The sequence below is a fragment of the Pteropus alecto genome, unplaced genomic scaffold (assembly GCF_000325575.1).
Source record: "Pteropus alecto unplaced genomic scaffold, ASM32557v1 scaffold7, whole genome shotgun sequence".
Classification (NCBI taxonomy): domain Eukaryota; kingdom Metazoa; phylum Chordata; class Mammalia; order Chiroptera; family Pteropodidae; genus Pteropus; species Pteropus alecto.
In genome coordinates, this window is record NW_006494614.1 from 2,044,307 (window position 1) to 2,066,130 (window position 21,824).

General features: G+C 32.4%; 1 protein-coding gene across 7 annotated transcripts in view; it reads left to right on the plus strand.

The window, feature by feature from the left end:
- Positions 1–21,824, plus strand: part of USP45 (ubiquitin specific peptidase 45) — a 62,059-nt gene that overhangs the window by 29,036 nt on the left and 11,199 nt on the right. For 6 of the 7 annotated variants that reach the window (XM_006926275.3, XM_025042634.1, XM_025042637.1 and 3 more), the window contains 7 exons: positions 2,787–2,874; positions 11,246–11,327; positions 13,208–13,299; positions 14,493–14,549; positions 14,883–15,026; positions 16,140–16,806; positions 18,756–18,853. In XM_006926275.3, the coding sequence (XP_006926337.1) occupies positions 2,787–2,874; positions 11,246–11,327; positions 13,208–13,299; positions 14,493–14,549; positions 14,883–15,026; positions 16,140–16,806; positions 18,756–18,853 (1,228 nt within the window). The remainder of the gene's footprint in view (positions 1–2,786; positions 2,875–11,245; positions 11,328–13,207; positions 13,300–14,492; positions 14,550–14,882; positions 15,027–16,139; positions 16,807–18,755; positions 18,854–21,824) is intronic. The other variant, XM_006926276.3, reaches the window with a different exon arrangement.

Here is a 21,824-nt window from a genome sequence, read left to right on the forward strand (position 1 = left end):
CTTCAATTGTGTAGTTTAATATCCTATCCTTTGCATTTTTACATCTGTGATTTTATTTTATTATTGCTAATATTTTTAACTGCCTATCTAATTAATATCAACATGTTCTTATTTAATTTTTTCCAATTTTTCTTAATATCTAGGCCTTTATCGGCAGCATGCCTTTGTTTTTGGACATTCTCAACATATTTATTGTAACTTCATTGAGACTGTTCTATAAGATTTATTTGGAGTAAATTCATTTCAGTTGATTTTTTTTTTAACGTTAAATTTCTGCGTGTTTTATAATATTTGTTTATAGGCTTCTTTGGAGTAGATTTTGTTTGTTTGTCTTCTTCCATCGCTGGCCCATTTACTCTCTTCCATTTTCTCTACACCTTCTTGTTTCCCTGCCACTCCCATCACCTCCCCTTTCTTTCCATCACCTTCCTTTCTCATACTCTCCTCCTCACTGCCTAAAAACTTTTAATTTTAAGATAGCCTCGCCCCTGTCCTCTAAGCTGGCCTTGGAGATCCAGGTCTCTTAATGGTTCACAGTTATCTTTCTGCGGTTCTGTGAGAAGAGTCTGTAGAAGGCTTGGCTCAGCTTCAGGTCCCTAGGCTGTGTTCTGTTGTAGCCTTAGGCAACATTTGCCCAGAGGCTTTCTTTCAGGAAGGAAGATCAACAATCCTTAACCAATGAGCCTGGCTCTGTCCGATGCAAAGTATTTTTAGTTTTCTTCACCCTTCAGACCCAGGGGCTATTAAGTCTTGTTATTTTCTCTGTCTACTATTTTGTGTTCTAGTTTTGCTCTGTGGGGTTTTTTGTTTGTGGGTTTTTTGTTTTGTTTTGTTTTTTTGATACTGAATCTCACTTAAGACTTTTTTTTTGTTTTCTCTCTTTAAATTTGCTGTGCTTGGAGTAGTTTCTGGATCATGCACAGACTGATTCATCTTCACCTAGAAGACATCTCTACACTTTTCTCGTTCTAAATTTCTTTTTCTTGACAATCTATTCCTGTTTAATGAGTGGACATACAATTTCCTCTTACAATTTGAGGTTTTTAAAGGTTCCCTCCTCTTTTCCATGGTAACGTTTTTACTAAGGTACATTTCCTGTGAATGTATAATGTTTCCCTTATTTCAAATAGGGTGAATCTTTTCATATATTTGATGATTTTTCTCTTTCTATTTTTTAAGCTTGAAGGTCTCTTTTGGTATTAGTAGCTCAGATTGGCTCCATGAGGGATTCTATAAGTTATAGTTTTTCCTCAGTTCTAGGTAAAGGAAGAAAGAAAAAAAATCCAGCTTAGTAAATTTTCTTCAGTGGTTTAGAAGACAGTAAGTGCTTTGTGCATGATTGAGTTGGAGCTATAGGCAGAGAGATGGTGGGGACAGTTTCTCCTTTGTTCAGGACCAATTTCCTTCCTGTGTGCCTGCTTCAAAAGCCATAAACTGTTTCCTCCTACCTGCTGCCTTGCTGGTGAGGATCTCTGAAGGATTTACCTTCCCCCTCCAGTTCTCTTCCACTCCACTAACCTTTTGTAATACAGCACAAGTATAGTGTCATGCAATTTCTGCCTTTCATAGAGTCTAGCTGTAGAGGCCCAAATAGGGTTGGAATTGGTGTCTATCTTGGTTTCTGTCCTCATCTCTGATCTAGGAAGTGAACAGTATCCACAACATGCAGAAAGGGAAGCCCATTAGGGGAATAAATGAAAGTGCTCAACACGATTCTACTATGTGCTACTTCTTAGCAAGAGTGAGTAGTAGTAACTAAGATGATTTCTGTTACAGGCTAGATTCACGCCTGTTTTGAATAGCTTTTTAACACCAGGGCCTCACATTAGTGCTTTACTAGGATGAACATGTATCATGAGATAATGAGGAATAATGCTTAAAGTACTGAACTCAAGAATCAGAAGACCTGGATTTATGTCAGTGGCACTCAGCTTGTTCCTCAGTTTTCTCAAGTGTAAAATGAAGTTCTTATTAATTATGAATTCCCTAACGGCACTGTTGTGTATATCAAATGAGGTACGTTGTATACTGTACCATGAGACAATTGTAAACTTGTCTTGTTATATAATATAGTCTTACTATTTTGTGTTATTTTGACAAAATTCTTTCATCTTAGAGCACTTTCTAAATTTAGTACTTGTTTGCATTTAAGGCAAAAATGCTCGTTTAGAACTGGAGTTCATTGCCAGGAATATAACTGAAATCAACTAAATATTTGCTGTATTGATGTTTCTATGAATAGCACTCGATCCTTTTATTTAATTAATACACTAGAAATTGTCAAATTCTTAAAATACATTCACAGAGACATCAGTTTATAATTCTTTATTTTAATACAATCACATGCATTTGATTATTTAAGGTAGGAAGATAATAGATCACAGTAGCTTGAGTTTGAATACTGTTTTTTTTGCTTGTTTGTTTGTTTTTGCTTATTGTGTGACTGTGCAAATTACTTAAACAGTCCCTCTGAGCCCTCATATATAAGCTGGAGAAAATAGTATATCCCAAGCTTGTTTGAGGATTATGTGACTTAACCTATGTAAAACTTAACATATGTGCTTGGCATGTAGTAGTTGCCTAATAAAGGATAGCCATATTGTTCTCAGTGACTTAAGATTTCATCCTAATTGGAACAGTAATCACATTTTGTCTTTTGACTTCATAGAAAAAGAAGTAAGTTGAATCCATGGCTATGTTATTTCAAAGTGATTTTATAAATAATAATATGTTGTTGATGAAATGATTGTTCTTTTTTTCTTTCCTGTTTTTTTTTTAAATCATAGAGCCCCTCGATTTAAAAGTTTTCAACAACAGGACAGTCAGGAACTTCTGCATTATCTGCTGGATGCAGTGAGGACAGAAGAAACAAAGGTCAGATTTCTTTATGTATATCATACATACTCTTTAAGAAGAGGGTATAAAACTGAAGGAATTAATTTCTACGATAATTTTAATGTATGGCTGAGAAGTAATTTGATATTTTTCTAACTATGCTATTTCTTCTTTCTCTCTTTTTTGACTCTTCTACCATAGGATTATTAACTTTCACCCTTTCACAACCCCTATTACCCTTTATTAGTTAACCTAAATTAGTTATTATTTGTAACCCTTTGGCTATAAATAAATCAACTAAAACTAGCTTAAATAAAGAAAAAGGATCTAAGAATCCAGGTGAAAGGGGATATAGTTGGGACAGGAAGATTCTCAGGAATCCAGAAAGTATTCTTATTTTTCTAGTTTCTCTGGCTCTGTAGGGTTCTTTTATTCATCCGTTTGCAGACTGAGCAATTTCTCTGCTTCTCTGAGTGGCAGCACATGATCACCACAGTTTGCATGTTGCAGTTCTGTATGTATAAAAATGAAACTGCCTGTTTGTGAATCCCAATTCCCAAGAGAAAAACTTCATTATCTCATGTTGGATTAGGATCCACTCAGTGATCAGTCACCGGTGTCTAGAGGAATTGGGCCCCAGCCTTCTGAATCAGGGAATGTTTCTTAGAACAGAACAAATGGCTCATGGACTGAATAGATTCCTTAAACAGTGTTGTAATCTTTTCCCTTAATTGATTAGCCGTTTGTTGACTCTTACATTAAATTAGTTAAATTCAACTTTTTTGTTGCTATCCTATGCAAATAGCATATAATTTTTGTTTTCAGAGAAAATTCGGGATATTAAAGATGTCAAATTCACAGTACATTTCTTCCATTTTCCCCTTCTTACTCATAGCAGACTTTGCCGATCATTCATAATAACTCTGCTGAGTCTGGATTCAGTCAGCATCATTCTCAATATAGCACTGTGGGGAGCCCCTGTCACTCATAATTGTCATAATAGGTGAAATCCTGTTTCCTCTTCAAGGTGAATATACTTCTTAATCTATATATTACTATGTAGTAAAGCAACCTGGTGAAAAGTGCTCCTATACTTGTGGTAGATGTTACTATATTGCTAGGGAGGGTGGATTCTTCCCTTTTTTAAAAAAAAAATTCTACTTTGAGTTATAACATCATAGTGTTTCTTTACTCCTAAAAGCTGGTTTTCAGTGAAGAGAGAGTTATTAGGCTTCTCATATTTTCTTAGAAATAATCTTAAAGAATGAGTTAATCACTCCCTCATGTTACCAGTATGCAGTTGTCTCTCAGTGTCTGCAGGAGACTGGTTCCAGACCCCACACCGATGCTGAAATCCATGGATGCTCAAGTCTCTTATATAAGATGGTGTAGTATATGCAGTAATCTATGCACGTCATCTACTTTAAATTATCTCTAGAGATTACTTATAATACCCAATACAATGTAAATGCTATGAAAATAGTTGTCATACTGTATTGTTTAGGCAATAATGACAAGAAAAAAAGTCTGTACACGTTCAGTACCATTGCAGGCCTAACTACATAGTACACATCAGCAACAATATAACATTTTTTTCTGAGTTGTTTGAATTCAGGGATGTGGAACTTGCAGATACAAAGGGCCAACTGTATTAATACAGTGCCATTCTTAATTAGCTGTTTATTGACTTAAATTTAACTTTTGAAGGTGTCACTCTGTTTCTGCCATCCTCTACTTTTATATATTTTGATTAGAACCCTACAACCTTCTATTTAAATTTGTTTTTGTCGCCTTAGGCTGTGGTGACATTCCTCAAGGATTGATACTGTTATCTATGTGTCCCATGTACATTGTACATAGTAGATGCTCAGTGAATGTTTGTTGACTAAGTTGTCAGTGCTTACCCTTTAAATGGACAGTTTCTATTGAGAACTTGAATTGGGAAGAAAATAAAATAAACAGTCTCTTAAGTTATAGTAGCTAGTTTCTTGGAGATTTACAGTTATTTTGAATAGGTTACAATTTGAGTAAATTATTAAATTGACAGAATAATACTGTTATGTTTTACTTATAATTTGTTTTTAAAATCAGTTAAGAGATATATAATTAGTTAAATTTGGGGGACATTAGCACAATCCCCCATGAGCGAATATTTGATGATATTTTCTTAGTTCTAGAAACATACCAAGAATGGAGATTTAAACTGATCTTTCTATCAAACTAATGATCTTTCTATACAATACTGCTTATTAAAGCTTAGTTTTAATGCTTTGTCTTCAGTGACCAGTATAAATAATACATTCTTTGTTAAGCTTGCTATTTAAAATTTAAGCATAATTATTTTACTATTTGAAAAGTATTAGCCTAATTCAGTAACTATGGTTTATTAATACTCTCGTTGAAGAAGAAGATACAAGATAGCAGTGTGGAGAGAGATGCTCTTTCTTTGTATTATGAATAAATGTATTTTGACGCTTCAGAGCCTGCAGATGATATAGGGAGTTACTTCATTCAATCTACCAATCGCTAGAATGATTTTTTTCCTCTTTAATTTGAAAGAATATGTTTGATAATTGGGGGTCATGTATCATTAGAAATAGAATTAAAAATTACCTCTACATTATTTTTCTGTTGATATTATGAATAGAACAATAAAATCTCTCTCTATCATTTTTTTTCTATTTCACTTCTATTACTTGATGGCATTCTTTGTTACAGTTAAATTGTTGTTTTGTCATAATGGTTCATTAGGATTCACAGTATCTTAAAAACTCAGGCAGCACATCAGGAAACACTGGTTTTTGAAAGCTCTTATCTTTCTCCCTCTCTTTGAGGGTTTTAGATGGTGTGACAAAATTAAAATGTCAAGTCTGTGGATCTATTCAGTCTTGCAAGCAAGGACGGTTGTGCTGATCAGTTACAGTGAGTACCGAGGCAGGAGCTGCATTGTCTGGCCTGGGAACCCCACAGCTGTCAATCGTGCTGTTATTGTAGTTGTCACTGCCATGTGTTTTTTGTTTGAAGAAAAGCTATACCGTTATGTCTGCCACCAGAATCTTTTAGTAATGATTAAAAACTACTGACCTCCTTTCATATTGTTTCATTAAAGTCTTTTTCTTATGACTATAAAGTTTATGAATATAACATGCTCTTACTGAATAGAGCACTAAAGGGATCATTTGTGCAAAAATTGGAAATTGTTATGTGAAAAATAAAATCAAATTTAGTATAAGAACTTCTTTTATAGGCAGGCTTTTCAACTTAGAAACATAACCTGCGCTTTTTTCTTTTTAATTTTAGCTATCACTAAAATAATGATGTTACATTTTTATTATCTTCTCAAAGACATATAACTTTAATACATTATTGGATAGGATTATTTAAAAGGCATAAAACTATGAATTTCTGCATTCCTTTTTTTAAAAGAAGTTTAAGATGAAATTTGAAATAGTTGAACTTTGATAGCGCTAGTTGATTAATGTGCTGCAGTTGTTAACAGCTCTCTGACCAAAGTCTGTTTTTTTAACCTAAATGTTTCAAAGCACAACTCTTAACAGTGAGAGTTTGTAGATGTACCTAAACTCATTTATTTTATTCAACTTGATAAGTTACCTATTATCTCTCTAACAGTATAGAGGGAAGAATATAAATTTATGGCTGGGATACAGTAAAAAAGCCAAAGTCTAATAGTTTAAAGTTAATAATTTAATCAACTTCATTGTTTTCACTCTTATTTGGGGTTTTATTTTGTTTGTTTTTACTCTTTTATTAAGAGTATAATATCATGATAGCTTACATTTTACAATATAGTAAAGGCTTATTAAATTATATTGAAAGTCATATATAATTTATAAAATGTTCAAATTGTAGAATAAATTTAGGCTTCCAAGTTGAGTTAGAGGTCTTTATTTTTAATAGCTAGAGAGGCTTTTTACAGTTACATTAAATATTTACAAGTGAACATTGGTATTTATTGGAATTTTTCATTTACATTCATTAAATATTTCTCCTGCATGAAATTCATACCATTCTAATTTGCTTATTTTGGTTAAAGAAATTATTTTTTCAAGGTGTAAGTCAGCTTTAGCTTATTAGACAGTATCTGAATTATTTCAATTTTGGAGTCTGAATTGGAGATTATTTTAATTTTTAGTAGTTTCTGGAGTATATTTTATTATTTTGATTACCTTTGCATATATTTCATGACAGTATGACATGGTATGGATTACTGTATGTTTATTTTTAGACCCTACCCTGTTTATATTCAAGTTTTTGAATTGTGCATTAACTTTCAAAATACACTAGAAGAAAATAGTGAGCAGTTCTAGGAAATATAATGTGCTGATTCTAGGACAGTTAATAAATGAAACTCAGTTCCACAATTATTGGGGGGGGGTGTTAACTTATGAAACATTTCATGTGTATAGAAGAATATGTACAAATATACACAGTTTAAAGCGTAATATAAATATCACTATCACTCTTCCTCACCACCACCCCTAGAAGTTATAAAAAAAAAAGAAAAATAGAATAGTACCATAGAAGCTACCTGTTCTTTTTTTTCTAAACACTTCTTCTTCATCAGAGGTAACCACTCATTTTGATAGCTACCGATGTATACTTAGACAATATATTATTTAGTTTTGCAAAACTGAGTAGCAAGCACAAACCTATTGATATTATTGGACGAAGGCTCCCAAAAGAAGATGAGCCAAGAGAATCTCTGTGACATAGTCTGGCTTTGGCTTCCCAGAGTTTACAAGAGCTCTTTCTGGGGAAGTCATGAATGTATTTTAAGCCAGGTATGTCAATGTCAAGACAATTAGCAGAGGTATAGAAGAGACCAGGTACTAGCTCTCTGGTCCAGCAAAGCTAGAGGCTTCTCTGTTTTCTGTTTCTGGTTCATGGCTCTCAGGAATAGGTCATAGCAGAATGATTCTGGAGGATAATATATATCCACTGCCAATCCAGGCAGTGGGGCATGGAGGGGAAAGTACAGACATTAGCCGCTTATTCCCCATATATTCTGTCCTTGGCTTAAAAACATGGTATAGTGGTAGAGGGGATCTTGGTGTTGGTAGTATGTCTAACTCATAAGTCTCACTGGTCCAATCTGGATTGGTTGCCTCCCACTTTTGATGCATAGACATCATTCTGGAATTTTTACTAACTTGCTCCTGGGAATTCCCTTTGCCTCTTTTCAGTATTGCCCCGATGTTGCCTGTAAACCATATTATCTTTCTTGGTTTATGCTCTCATTTGGTGGTATATATATTTATACTTTTTCTTTATTTAAAAAGTGGCATATGCTATATATACACCTTTCTGCAGTTTGTCTTTTTTCACTTAAGATACTGTAGCAGTCTTTCATGTAAGAAGAATGGAAGCTTCCTTACTTTTTTTTCTAAGCTCAGCATTTTTAACCAGTTCCTTGATGAATATCCCTTACATGTTGTTTCTGGCTTTATGCTTTTATGAACAATATTGTGATGAATAATGTATATATATTATTTTGCATGTGTGTAAGTACATCTGTATAAATAGAGAAATGAGATTGCTGAATCAAATGATATATATGCTTGTAATTTTGATATACTCTAAATAATTTCCATAGGCATACAATTTTCACTTCTGTCAGCAACGTACCATATAAGGGAGTCTGTTTCCCATAGCCTCACCAGAAGACTGTTTTGTCAGACTGTTTAATTTTTGCCAATCTGCTAGGTAGAAAATAGTATCTCGGTACTTTTAGTGTACATTTCTTTTTTATACTAGGCTCAATATCTTTTCATCTGTTTTTATTTTTTGCCCAATTTTCTGCTGAGTTTTGATTCTTTGATTTCTGAAAGGTTTTTGTATATGAGGAGAGAGAATATGTTTCCAACTTTGTCAGTTATGTTTTGATTTTGCTTATAATGTAGAAGCATTTTTTTATATATATATAAAGTTTAAAATTTTTTTTTTAATTTAACACTTTTTTTTATGGCTTCTGGATATTGAGTCGTACTTAAAAAAGCATTCCCACTCCAAGGTTATAAAAGAATTTCCCGTGTTTTCTTCTAGTACTTTTATGATTTATTTTTAAATTTAACTCTTGATCCATTAAAGTATATCCTATTTCCTTTTTTCCCATTTGACTATCCTACAGTAATCTGAACTGTGTAGTATGCTTTTCCCAGTCAATTAATAACGCCCTAATTATACTAATTTTTCATATATATTTGGGTCTGTTTCTTAACTTCCCATTATATTTGCCTATCTGTTTGAATACTAGGATCATACTTTAAATTATGACAGTTTTAATGCATTTCAGGAAATCTAGTGGGACTAGTCATCTCTCACTACACTTGCCCCCTCCCCAGTTTTCATTGTTATTGTTTATTTTTCCATATCTCTCCTTCAACTTCTCACATTAAAACAAAAACAAACCAAAAAAAACCCAAACCCCAGCTTTTGCTATTTTTACTGACATTATGGTAAATGCACAAATTAGGGGAATTGATATGTTTATACTCTTAGGACCTATCCAGGAACATCGTGTGTCTTTGTATGCGATCAGGTTTTCTTTTGTGTCTTTTAGTAGTGTTTTAAAGTTTTCTTCATTTAGATTTTACACATTTCTTACCTTAAGTTTATTCCTAGTTATTTTATCGTCTTAGTTGCTATTATAAATGAGGTATTCCATATCTTCTAACTGGTTTTTGTGTGTGAAGGCTATTAACTTTATTACGTTTTATCTTCTTTATAATTTTTATACCTTTGAGATTTATTTTACTATCAAATGCAATGAATAGAACTTTAAGACAATGGTAACTAATAGTGAATAGGGGATGTCAAAGGATTTGGTCTTATAATTTTTTCCTCCTACACCTATTAATATAATGGCTTATATTACTATAATGGTATGCATTGCTAGAATAAAAGCCTCTGGGTCATACTGTATTTTTAATGTGCTATTGTATTCAGTTGCTTTTTTTTCAGAATTTTTTCATAATTGATATTGGTAGGTATTGTGTGTACTCTCTGTCAGCTTTTGGTACCAATATTATGCTTCAGGAAAATAATTTGGAAATTTCCTTTTTTCTATGCCCTGGAACATAGGATTCGTGGCATTCCTCTGTGAACTGTTAGGGTATAGAGATTTTTGTAAAGAGTACTAATTAACAATGTTCTCTTCCCCTCTCCTTCTCCATGAAAACTGGAAGATTTTCTGTCTCTTGTGGCATTAATTTCCTGGAAAATTATCTGGTTTTTTTTTTTCCTGAATTTTCCAATGTAATTATGTGAGAGTCGAGTAAAGTGGCCTCTTATGATTACTGAAAGTGTCTTTAATTTTGTTAGTGGTTTCCTTTTTTTCTTGGGTGCAATGTTATGCTTTTCATCCTTGTCTTGATTAAGATTAGCTAGTGGGTTTATCTCCCGACCACAGAATTGTCTTTTGACTCATTTATTCTCTTTAATTTCTACTTTTATCTTCACTAACTCTTCTACTTTTGGTCAGTTTTGATATTCTTTTTCTAAATATATAAGTTGGCTGCTTAATTTGTTTTTGTTCTTTTCAATTGATTTAAATATATAAGGCTGCGAATTTTCTTCTGAGCAGTGGACAGTACCTTGGATTCTCTGGGAAGTCTGCAGTTTGGGTTAGGTTCCCTATGACATAATAAATTTTTAACACCAAAATTATTATTTTTACACCAGGAAGTTCAGGTCAAACAGTGGTTTCACATATGAAAACCTATGATTAAGACTTTAAAAAATATTTTGAAGGATAATTAACAAGCTTTCACTGCACTGTAAAATACGAATCAGAGAAGATTAAATTCATCCACTAATTAAGGGCATAATTAGTGTAAAGGTGATGATTTGTTAGCTTAGATAAGTTTTTATTGGAATATATAGTTTTATTTAATTCTAAAAGTTTTCTGTGAGATTGGATCTTTCCTAATCCACGTGCAAGAGATGTGGAAACAAATCTTGTCATTTACTAAGAGCTGCTTAAGACTTTAATTAAGACATGACATTATTTACAACTAAATTCAAACAAAACAAGCAAGATTTAGGGTATTCTTGCTTTGTACATTAATTGATATTTGGACATTAGTCACATATGTATATTAATAAAATAATCTACATGGAAGTCAGAGTGACCAATTTAAGAGCTTCTTAAACAATTCTCCCCCAAAGAAGAGAATTGTTCAGTGTTCTTGTTTAATTTTTTAAAAATTCATTTTATTTTACAGACTAGGGAACTGAGATCCAGTGTACCTTGCTGTTTGAAAGTCCTTCTGTTATTAAGAGGATGAGACTGGAGTTAACTGTTACTAAACCAAATTCTATTCAAAGACACAAAAAATATTGCTGTGAAAGAACAGATTCTTATTAAATTCTTATTAACTTTGTTTTATAGAGAATACAAGCGAGCATTCTAAAAGCATTTAACAACCCAACTACTAAAACTGCTGATGATGAAACTAGAAAAAAAGTCAAAGGTATGTTGACTCTTTCACTGTAAAAAATTTCTTCTAGAAGAAAATATTAAAAGTTTCTTTTCAGAGGAAAAACTGAGCATTATGTGAACTAATTCTCTAAAGCAGTGGTCTTAAAATGAAGATGTACTTATTCCAGTGGCTGCAAGATATTCTAGTAGATCATAGAAACAAAATGTTAGAATGTATCCATGTGAATTTGTAAAAATAAAATTAATATGAAACATGCAGATCGATGTTGATGCCTTTATGTGAAGTATGTAAGTTGCTGAAAATCGCATCCTCACTTGGAAGTTCACTTTCATCATACTGTGTCATTTTGCCGATGAGGTCTGCTTGGATGACTGGATTTATGGATATTATCTAGTTTTAACTAGACAAAATGCTTAAGTGCTCCAAAAATTCCTTCAGGGAAACCATTTATTGAAGAGAGTGCTAATAGGTCAATCGTACATGCCTGCTTTACACCCAGTGTTGACTCTTCATCAGCCAAATTATGAGGCACAAACAATGATTATCTAATCTAAACAGATCACTTATAATTATCAACATTTACATGTGGGTTTATATTCCATGTTATTAGTGATTTACTTTGTCCTAAATGTATATTCTGCCTTGAGATATTAACTAATAGTAGTATGAAGTCATCATTTTTAGAAGACATTTAAAATTATTATTTGTATTGTACTTATTCTCTTTTCTAACTTCTATATTTTTGTAGCATTATATGTACACACTACATGTCTATAATTTCTAAACAAATATACATTGTGATATACATGCCAAAACTTTATATTGCAGTTAAGGGTTCAAGATTTTAAAAAATATAGATTCTCAAGCATACCTTGTTCTTTTGTTTTGAGATAGTGCCACCTAGTGCATGTTTATAATAACTGCCCAGTTTTTCTTTCACCTCTTTCTAGTTTTGTAATCTTTTCTATTTTTAATCTCTCGTATAGTTTTTCTTAATGAAACAACTTAGTTTACCATCATTTCTAATTAGTTATCATCATAATTAATAAATGTTTATTGATACATCTGGATATGTCTGTTCTGTCATTCGGTGCTTCAAATAATATTTTAAAATTATGTTAAATGCTGTTTGTAATTTGAAGGTAAAGACCCAAAAAGGATAGGAAAAAAGTTTGAAAGAGAAGTGAATAGGTTTGTTAATATATTTTTCCCCTAGTATTTACTTTGGAGGATTTCAAATTTCTATTAGAACAGTATAACGAAGCCCCATATACCCATCATCCCACTTAAACTACATTCAGTTCATGGGGTATTACGTTTTTCTATTTTCTCTCAACCCAAGACTATTTTGAAGGAAATTATAGGCATAATTTCTTTGATTTATAAATATTTTTCAAACAATAATTTTAACATTTTTTATATAGCAGTACACACACACACACACACACACACATAACAGTTATTAATTGCCATCTTAATTCTTTACACTGTGCTGTGTTTACTTGTCTCTGACTACTCTGTCATTTCCATAGTTATGGTCCCGGCATCTGTAGCACGAAAAGCGTTATCTCTTTTTCCATCCTCCTACCCCTAGGTTAGGCGCAGAAGCTTTAAAGGGCTTAAAGCAAGTACTTGCAGTGTAGTATAAATAGTGGTGATTGCCCTACTTAATTTAACTTTTAAGAGCAGTTTGTTATTTCTTGAAGACTACTGTAGTTGATAGTCATACTTTCTCTACAGAATTGCATAGGAGAAAGACATTATAACATCTTAAAGTAAAATACACTATTAAATGTGGTACTAGACATCTGCCTTAGATTTCTTTTGAATCAACAGGGGGAAAAAAGCATGTTACATTGTTAGGTTGATGGTTGACATGTTTTTTGCATTAAAAAGCATTATTTTTACAGCATATGGAAAAGAAGGTGTGAAAATGAACTTCATAGATCGGATCTTTATTGGTGAATTAACTAGCACAGTCATGTGTGAAGAATGTGCAAATGTAGGTACTTTAAAATTCCCTTCAACATGGAATAGATTACAGTCACGTTGTACATTTTCTTTCACATATATAATATCAGCAGTCACTTATTTTTGTGACAGATGACTACATAATAGTATTCTTCACTCCTAGAAAATAAACATAATTTATAATTTTTAAGAGTAGATGTGTTATTTTTCCTCTCGAAAAACCTGTGGAATTCTCTTAGCCTGTTTTAAAAGTCTTGGATGTACTAACTACTTCTTTGTATTAAAATGAAAAAGTTCTGTGAATTTTCTCTTTGCCCTAAAATATAGTTCCAAAAGAAATAATTTGATGTAACATAACCTAGGGCGATCTACCACATTTGAATTTAAGTTTACTTTTATAGGACTTGTTTAAGTTGGTTTTTTAAGTAGATTTAAATTAACATCTTTGAATTTATTGGTAATTTTTATTTGAAATGCCATCTGTACTTTAACAACAGTTTAAAGATGTATAAATTTTTATAGATTTTCAATGGCTTGATAAAGAATATTTCTGAAAGCATATGGCTTAGAGTGCGATCAGCTTAAACTTCTGTCAGATTTTATTGTAAAAGAGAGAGTTTATGTACATTCTCCTTATGGAGATTATGGAGTACCTGTCTATCTTCTTTAGTTTTACACATTTAGAATTATATATGTCCTTCTAGCTTGTTATATTGAAGCACAGACTGTGTCAACATGATGTTACTTAAAAATTTCTAATATATTCAACATAGAAGTTGATTTCTCTCTCACAAGCTAGACTATCTTTTAAAACAGAATTATCCTAAAGAATCTACAAACACAGTCAAAGGCCATTTTTACATGACCTTTTCTTAACGTTCATATTCTATATGTTATGGCACTGATTTCACTAAAAATATGTTTATCTTTAGTTAACATTGTTATTCTACACAGTTTATTTTGAAGTTGCTTTAAATATTACAGGTTAGTTATATTTACAACATTATAAAATTAAACTGAGTTGTATTTATTAACATTTTGGGATATCTTATTTTGATTAATGATATGTGCTGCTATACCTAATTAAATTGCTATTGTTCCAAGAATGTTTTTTAACTTAAAATTTTAAGTTGCCTGAGAAGTTTGATTTCTTTAAGCTTTTACAAAAGTGCATTGTCCATGTTAGAATTCTAACTGAAGTTCTCAATATATTTTTTCTTAAAGATCTCCATGGTGAAAGATCCTTTTATTGATATTTCACTTCCTATAATAGAAGAGAGGGTAAGGAGAAAACTTAATAATACGTCTTTTGTGAAGGGCATTTATTTATTCATATATGCAGACATTTGTTGAGTATATTATCAAATATATGAGTCATTTTTTATATACAGTAATCAAGCTTATACAACATAACATTGGGGTTTGTATATGTATGCATAAAGTTTGATATAGTTCTTATTCTCAAGGAATTTAAACCCTTATGGTTTATATTTTGTTTTGAGAGTGAATGTTAAAGAAAATATACTTCAAATGAGTTAGAATTTTAAAAAGTAGATGATATCCAGAATTTATTTTTTAAAGAGATTTCGTGTTATGTACATGGCATCTATATAGGTTTCAAAACCATTATTTTTGGGAAGAATGAGTAAATATAGAAGTTTACAGGAGACAGATAAGGATCAGTACAGTGGCACTGTTACTATAGAAAATACTCATCAACCCGGAGCAACAAAGACGCTTTCGTCATCTAAAGATAAGGTAAGATTATGTGCATTTGTGAGACAATTGTTTTTTAAAACAATCTTTTATTAAGAGAAGTTTCAAAATTATACAAAAGTAGAAAAATTGTATAATAAACTCCTGTGTACTCAGTTCTCAGCTTCATAATTATCAGCTAATGGCTAATGTTTTATCTATATCTACTTCACATTCTCCCCTTCCTCACCCCAGATTATTTTGGAAAAAAATCCCAAATATATCATATAGTTCAGTGTGTGTCTCTAAAAGATACTCTTTTTAACTACATAACCATAGTACCATTATCATACCTAAAATATTAATAACTTCTTAATAGCACCAATATCCATTCATTAAATCTCTTTTAATCTACAGATTTTCCCCACCCTCCAATTTTTCCTTTGCAATTTATTTTTTGAAGAAATCAGGTCATTTTTTTAAAGCAGTTTTGTACATTCCCATATTGATAGTAATTCATTTTGCTATTGTGTTCCTTTATTTTCTCTCTAAGGCAATTAGATATAGAGGCCTAATTAGCTTTAGGTTTGATTATTTAATTTTGGGCAAGAAAACTTATAGATGGCAGTGCAGACTTCCAGGAGGTGCCCATCAAGTTTGATGTCTCTTTCCGTCATGTTACCAGTCATCGATGACCATTGTCTAGACATGTTATTTCACTAGGGACACACCTGGCTGTTGTTATCCCACATAAATTTTTAAAAATCAATCAAAATTTTTATTTCATTAAAACAATTTTTTTACGAGATGTGGTTTATACTTAGCAAATTGATATACTATCAGATTTAACTTACTCTATAGAAAGCTTTCGAAGTGGAAAGACTACAGATATTATGCAGAAGTTTACACTTGAAAATCCTTCCACACAGCACAATTCTTCTGCAAATAGGGAACAACTATTGTTGGTGTCTTGTGTAAAGGTTTATTTTTAAATTAAAACTACTTATTAGTATATCTTCTACTGATTGTAATTTATGTAGATTTAGGAAATGGATTTCAGAGATACTAGAAAAAATATATATCTAATAATAGTGGAACGTTTAAGTAAGATGTATTGGCATTTATTTTCAGTAAAGTCACAGGATTCTTTTCTCTGAAAACACTGTCACCTTACAGAATCAACTAATTCATGGCAGAAAACGTATAAGAAAAGTATCATCTGGAGAAGATAAAGCTCTTGTCATATACCAGGAAAATGGAAACCTCAAGATGAAAGGGGATTCTTCAGTGTTTGCAAGTGTCACGAATACAGAATCAACTCTGACTGAAAGCCCTACGGATGGCAGTGAAAAAGAAGCTGGCCATTCTGAAAGTAGTGTTGATGCTGACAGTGAGGATTCAGAATCTGAAAGTGCTTCAGAGCAGACTGTGTTGTTGAGATCCAGTAGTGTATGCTGTATGCACACAAATGGATACTTTCATCATCCATCAGCAAGTGAACCACCCACCAAGGAGATTGACAGTGGTGATGAGGGAGTGTCTGAAGCTATTTCCGAACTTCATTTAAACAGCACTGTAACTGGAGATAGAGATTTTGACCAAGAAAATGAGCCACTAAATCTTCCAAATTTATGTTTTTCAGAGGAGAAGCATATGTCTCACAGTCCTCAAAATGCTTTTCAGACCCTTTCTCAGAGCTATATAACTACTTCTAAAGAATGTTCAGTTCAGTCCTGTCTCTACCAGTTTACATCTATGGAATTGCTAATGGGGAATAACAAGCTTCTATGTGAGAATTGTACTGAAAAGAAACATAAGTACCAAAGAGAAACCAGTTCTACAGGTAAATATTTAGCTTTTTTTTTTGCTATTCATGGATTATCTGATAGTCAGTGACTAGTTGGTTATAGATCCCAAAGAGAAGAACCTAAGAACCTGTCTCCATATTTGAGCTGCTTGGAGGCAGGGATTGTTTTATTCATATTTACATATTTGTACCTCAGCACTGAAGACACTGGGCAGAGTAAATTGTCAATAGATTTTTATAAAAATAAATTGATGAACATGAAATATTCATCTCTACCTTGAAAATACAAATCCACATAATCTTATTTCAAGGGACTAGCTATCTGAAATCTTTGCAGAAGAAATTTCCCTAAAACTTAAAATTGTATCACTAGTGAGATTAATGATGAGATTAGTATGCTTCACAAATCCCATCAGTCTAGTATAAAGTCATAAGATATAAATTTGAGGATTTTAAATAATTGCGTATTATAAAACTAGCAAAAACAATAACTGTGTTTAGTTGACCACGGAAAAATGGTAAAAAGGTAACTCGTCAAGTATGAAATTTTCAGTGCATCTCTAGCCTTGTCTAAGTGGAGAGAATACTCTGATTCTTAGTGACTAGTTGTTTCAAAATATAGGTTTTATTTTTCATGTATGGTGAGGCCAACAGATCAGGAGACGGTTGCCACTGAAATGATAGTTTGTTAATTATAGTGTGGGGAGGAAGCACAGGGGGCACAGGAGGTAGAGGGAGCTGAGGAGGAAACTAGGGCAATTGTCTTTATCATGGTTTCCAAGGGAAGACATAGGCAAGGCAGGGTAAACAGATTTAGGACCGACTAGCTTTGAATAATTTCAAGAGGCTCTGGGCAATAGGGGCTGTCTCTAGTTGTCTGGTACCTGGCCCTGGTGTGATTAGGGCTGGTGGATAGTGGCTTAGAGTATAAGTCCAATAAAGGAGGTAGCTGGGGTATGGGTTTTGGACTGGTTGCTTTGCATATGAAACACACTTAAGTTTTTACTATCTTTAGGAATTAGCTAGCTCTGGGAGAGGCCCACTTTCCAGTGTCAGCAAGTCCCTAATTATCAAAGCATCACAATAAAGATATGCTTAATACATTAGTAATTAAGGAAATGTCTAGATGGGAGAAGGAAGAAATATCAAATTATATTAATCCAAGTTAAATATGCAATTGGCCATATTCAAATCCGATTCAAGTCCTTCCTAACAAGTTCTTGTTGAAATGCCCCAGAGTTCCCATGAAACATGATCTCCTTTTACTGCAATGAATGACGAGCTGATTTTATCAATTAACAGGTGTGTTTCTGGTGGCCTTTGGCTGAATGGCATTGTCATAAGTTACTACTAGACCATCTCCTTTCCAGCTTCCTATTCTTTATCTGTATAAGAGTGTGCCTTCTAAAAAATAATCTTTCATTTTAGTGATTTTGAAAAGGAGTAGAGATACCATGTAACCAGAAGTCTAGTTTCTTTTTTTAGATCAGTTTACTAAATTTGAATATAATAGAATTTGCATATAGTATATAATTTGCATACAATAAAACTCATCAGTTTTAAGTATACAATTTAATGAGTTTTGATAACATATATAGACCTGTAACCACAATCAAGACATAAAACATTTCCATCGCCCACAATCAAGGCATAAAACATTTCCATCGCCCCATTGCAGTTAATCTCCTCTCTCATTGTTTATTTAGTCCCTGCACTCACCAGTCTGATGTATTTCCCTATAGTTTTTCCTTCTCCAGGATATCATATAAATGAAATCATATAATACATAGCCTTTTGTCTCTAGCTTCTTTGCCACTTAGCATAATGCTTTGAGATTCATCCACACTCTTACAAATATCAATAGTTCATTCTCTTTTTTTTAATATTTTCAAAATGTGATATGGTACTTCTGTATAAATGTTGACAACATTATGTGGTAGATAATGTATAAAATGGAATCTTACAAATAAATTTATTTTATGCAGAAAAGAAAACAGAAGGGGCTTATACTAATGCCAGGAAGCAGTTGCTCATTTCTGCTGTTCCAACTATCCTAATTCTCCATCTTAAAAGATTCCATCAGGTAAAAGTCCCTTTAGTAGCACTATAATAATTTTCATCATATGTTTTATAGGCCCTAAAACTTATAAAATACTGTCAAGGATTAGACTTAATTTATTGAATTTAAAAATTTGTCATAAGGAATTTACTGCTTTTTCAGCCAGAATAATTTATAAGACTTTTCTAATTAAAATTGTTTAATTCACAATATTTGAAGATTTAGGTGGTAGGAACCCAAGTGACGTGTGTGTGTTTGTGTGTAACAATGGAAAAATAAGATTTATTAAGAACTCTTAGAAGCAGGGAAGTAGCAACATGCACATTGCTTTCTGAACTCCCATGATCTCATGTGTGGGCTGGGCACGGTTGGCTAGGACTAAGTGCAAAAAGGGCTGCAAGGTAGGCTCCACTCCTGCAAGACTAAATGGGTGGGAAGCAAAATATATTTAATGTGTTAGGTTTCTCTCCAGTCATTTTTAGTTTTAACTCAGTCCCTTCTCTCACTTTTCTTCTTTGCATTTGTTAAAATGATCTTAACATTTCTCTGGCAGAATGAATAAGTGAAAATACTAAAACATTTTTGCAAAAGTTAGAAGGGATGATTTTTTTTTTGACACCTGTTTGAAAATAAAACTATAATAATTAAAGTAGTATGGTCAGAATTGTTAATCAGAATAAGACATGAGTATAATTTAAAGCTCTTTTGTTATGATAATGAAAGAATCTGAAATCAGTTGAGAAGGGGGCTATATTATTCAATAAAGGACTTAGGAAAAATAGCTGTTGATGGAAATACAAATTTAAAGCTTCCCTCTCCACCATATATATCAATACTATTTTTAGATAATTTTTTTTAATTGTATGAAACAAATTATCAAAAGACTAGAAGAAAACTTAAATGAATATTAAGCTGACCTCTGCATGGAAGATTTTCTAAGTATAAAAGCCATAAAAGAAATCTCAAGGGAAAAGATCGAGAGCTTTAATTATATATCTGCAACATTTCAGGGGGGCCACAGATGGGCAGGAAGAAATTTTTCTCTAAATACCCCCCATGCTTATCCACAGAAAGATTATAAGTTCTTGATTTTCTATAGCCAGGGTTATAGAAATGCAGCAGAAATGAAATGACTGTGGAGAGCAGAAGCAGATGTATTTTGTCTGATAGCATCAGAATGCCTAATGAAAGGTATAGATCTGTAGTGACTCTGAGTAATATAAGGTTATGCCAGATCTGAGAAGCTAATTGCATGATGTGCCACAGCTATTTTATATTTGGTACTTGCATCCCTATTTAGGAACAACTTAAAGAATTCATGTCTTTAAATAGAAATATTTATGGACAATTCTGTCCCTTCTTGCTCTTAAGCTACATGTAATGTCAGCAGAGTCACATTCTTATTCCTAGGTACTGGGAATTATAGGGAGCAGACTCTGAGCAATGTTTCTACTTTTAGTACTTTAGTGTGTCCCTGAAAGCCTGTTTCTCTATAGTAACTTTAGAGGTATGTATATCAGAAACATCCACGACACTGAAAGGCAAATCTCACACAGGATAGAGATCTTTGTCATAAATATGGCAAATGACTAATACCATAAATATGTAAAGAACTCTTAAAGATCAATAAGAAAAATATTAAGACCTTAATAGAAAAATGGCAAAGAACATGAATTGACAGTTCATAGAAGTGAATATTCCAAAAAAGTATGAAGAAAAAGGTCCATCCTTTCCAACTAAACCAAATGCGAAATAAAATGACAGTGAGATTCTTTTTTGACCTGTTCAAATTAGCAAAGATGCGGTCATGCTGATAAGTGAGATATAGGCACTCTCGTGTTCCAGCAGTGGGAGTATAAGTTCATAATACCTAGAAAGTTATTTAATAATATATATCAAGAACATTAAGTACTGTTTTGAATAAGCATAATTTTTTAACAAAAGTAATTACTTTTGATTAAGTAATTTCACTTGTCAGAACCTGTCACAAGGAAAGAGAGATATACACAAAAATGTGTATCTCAGTCATTGTAGGTCATGCCAGATATGAGGCCTGATGTAACTGTCCAATGTGCACAACGTCGTATTTATATTTTAATGACATGGGAAAATATTCAGTTAAAAAAAAGAAACAAATAGGGTGGAGCCTGCATATTCCCAAATATAAGGCAAGATATTTTCCAAAACTTATCTCCTAGAAAAATAGATTCAAGATGATTACTAGACTTATTGGAGTAATCACTTTGTGAGATATATGTGTTGAATCACTATGTTGTACAGCTGAAACTAATATAATATTGCATGTCAACTGTAAGTAAAAATAAGTTTGACAAAAAAGAAAAAGGGATTCATCTTATATTAAAGGCTTTTACAAAGTCTCCCCTATTATGGGGTGGTTTCTCAACAGCACAGTTCAGTTTAGGGAGGACATATGAGCCTGAAATGATCTCAGATAGTGCTGGTATTAGATGCTTATAGAGGTCACCTGATGAGAAAAAAGAGGCAAACAAATTGAGTACAGATTAAATAAGTATTCATGGAATATAACCTCATAATTTCATGTCAGATATCATGGTAAGTGTTCTAAACATCACTTGAAAAAACATCAGTAAGTGGGTATATTTTGGTCAAAAAATAAGTTTTTTCTTTAAAGAGAGGTAAGAAATATGCAACAAATCTATACTAAAATTATGTCACTGAAGTCATGAAAGCCTTGCATGAAAGGTTGTATCTGTTAGTTTTTGTTACCCAAGTAATTCAAATTTAAGTATCTTCTGATTCCAGTAGAGTTTCTATTTGTAGATTTCCTATCCAATAATTTTTGACAGTCTATTAACTAGTTCTTTTTATCATTACATAATGCAAAATATACATTTTTCAAGTTCTGCTTTTGGTAATTAAAAATAGAGAAAAATAGAGCTTACTTAACATGACAGTTCCTTTTGATTTATTATATAAATAGAACATTTACTTTTATTGGTAAAATGATTTGAGT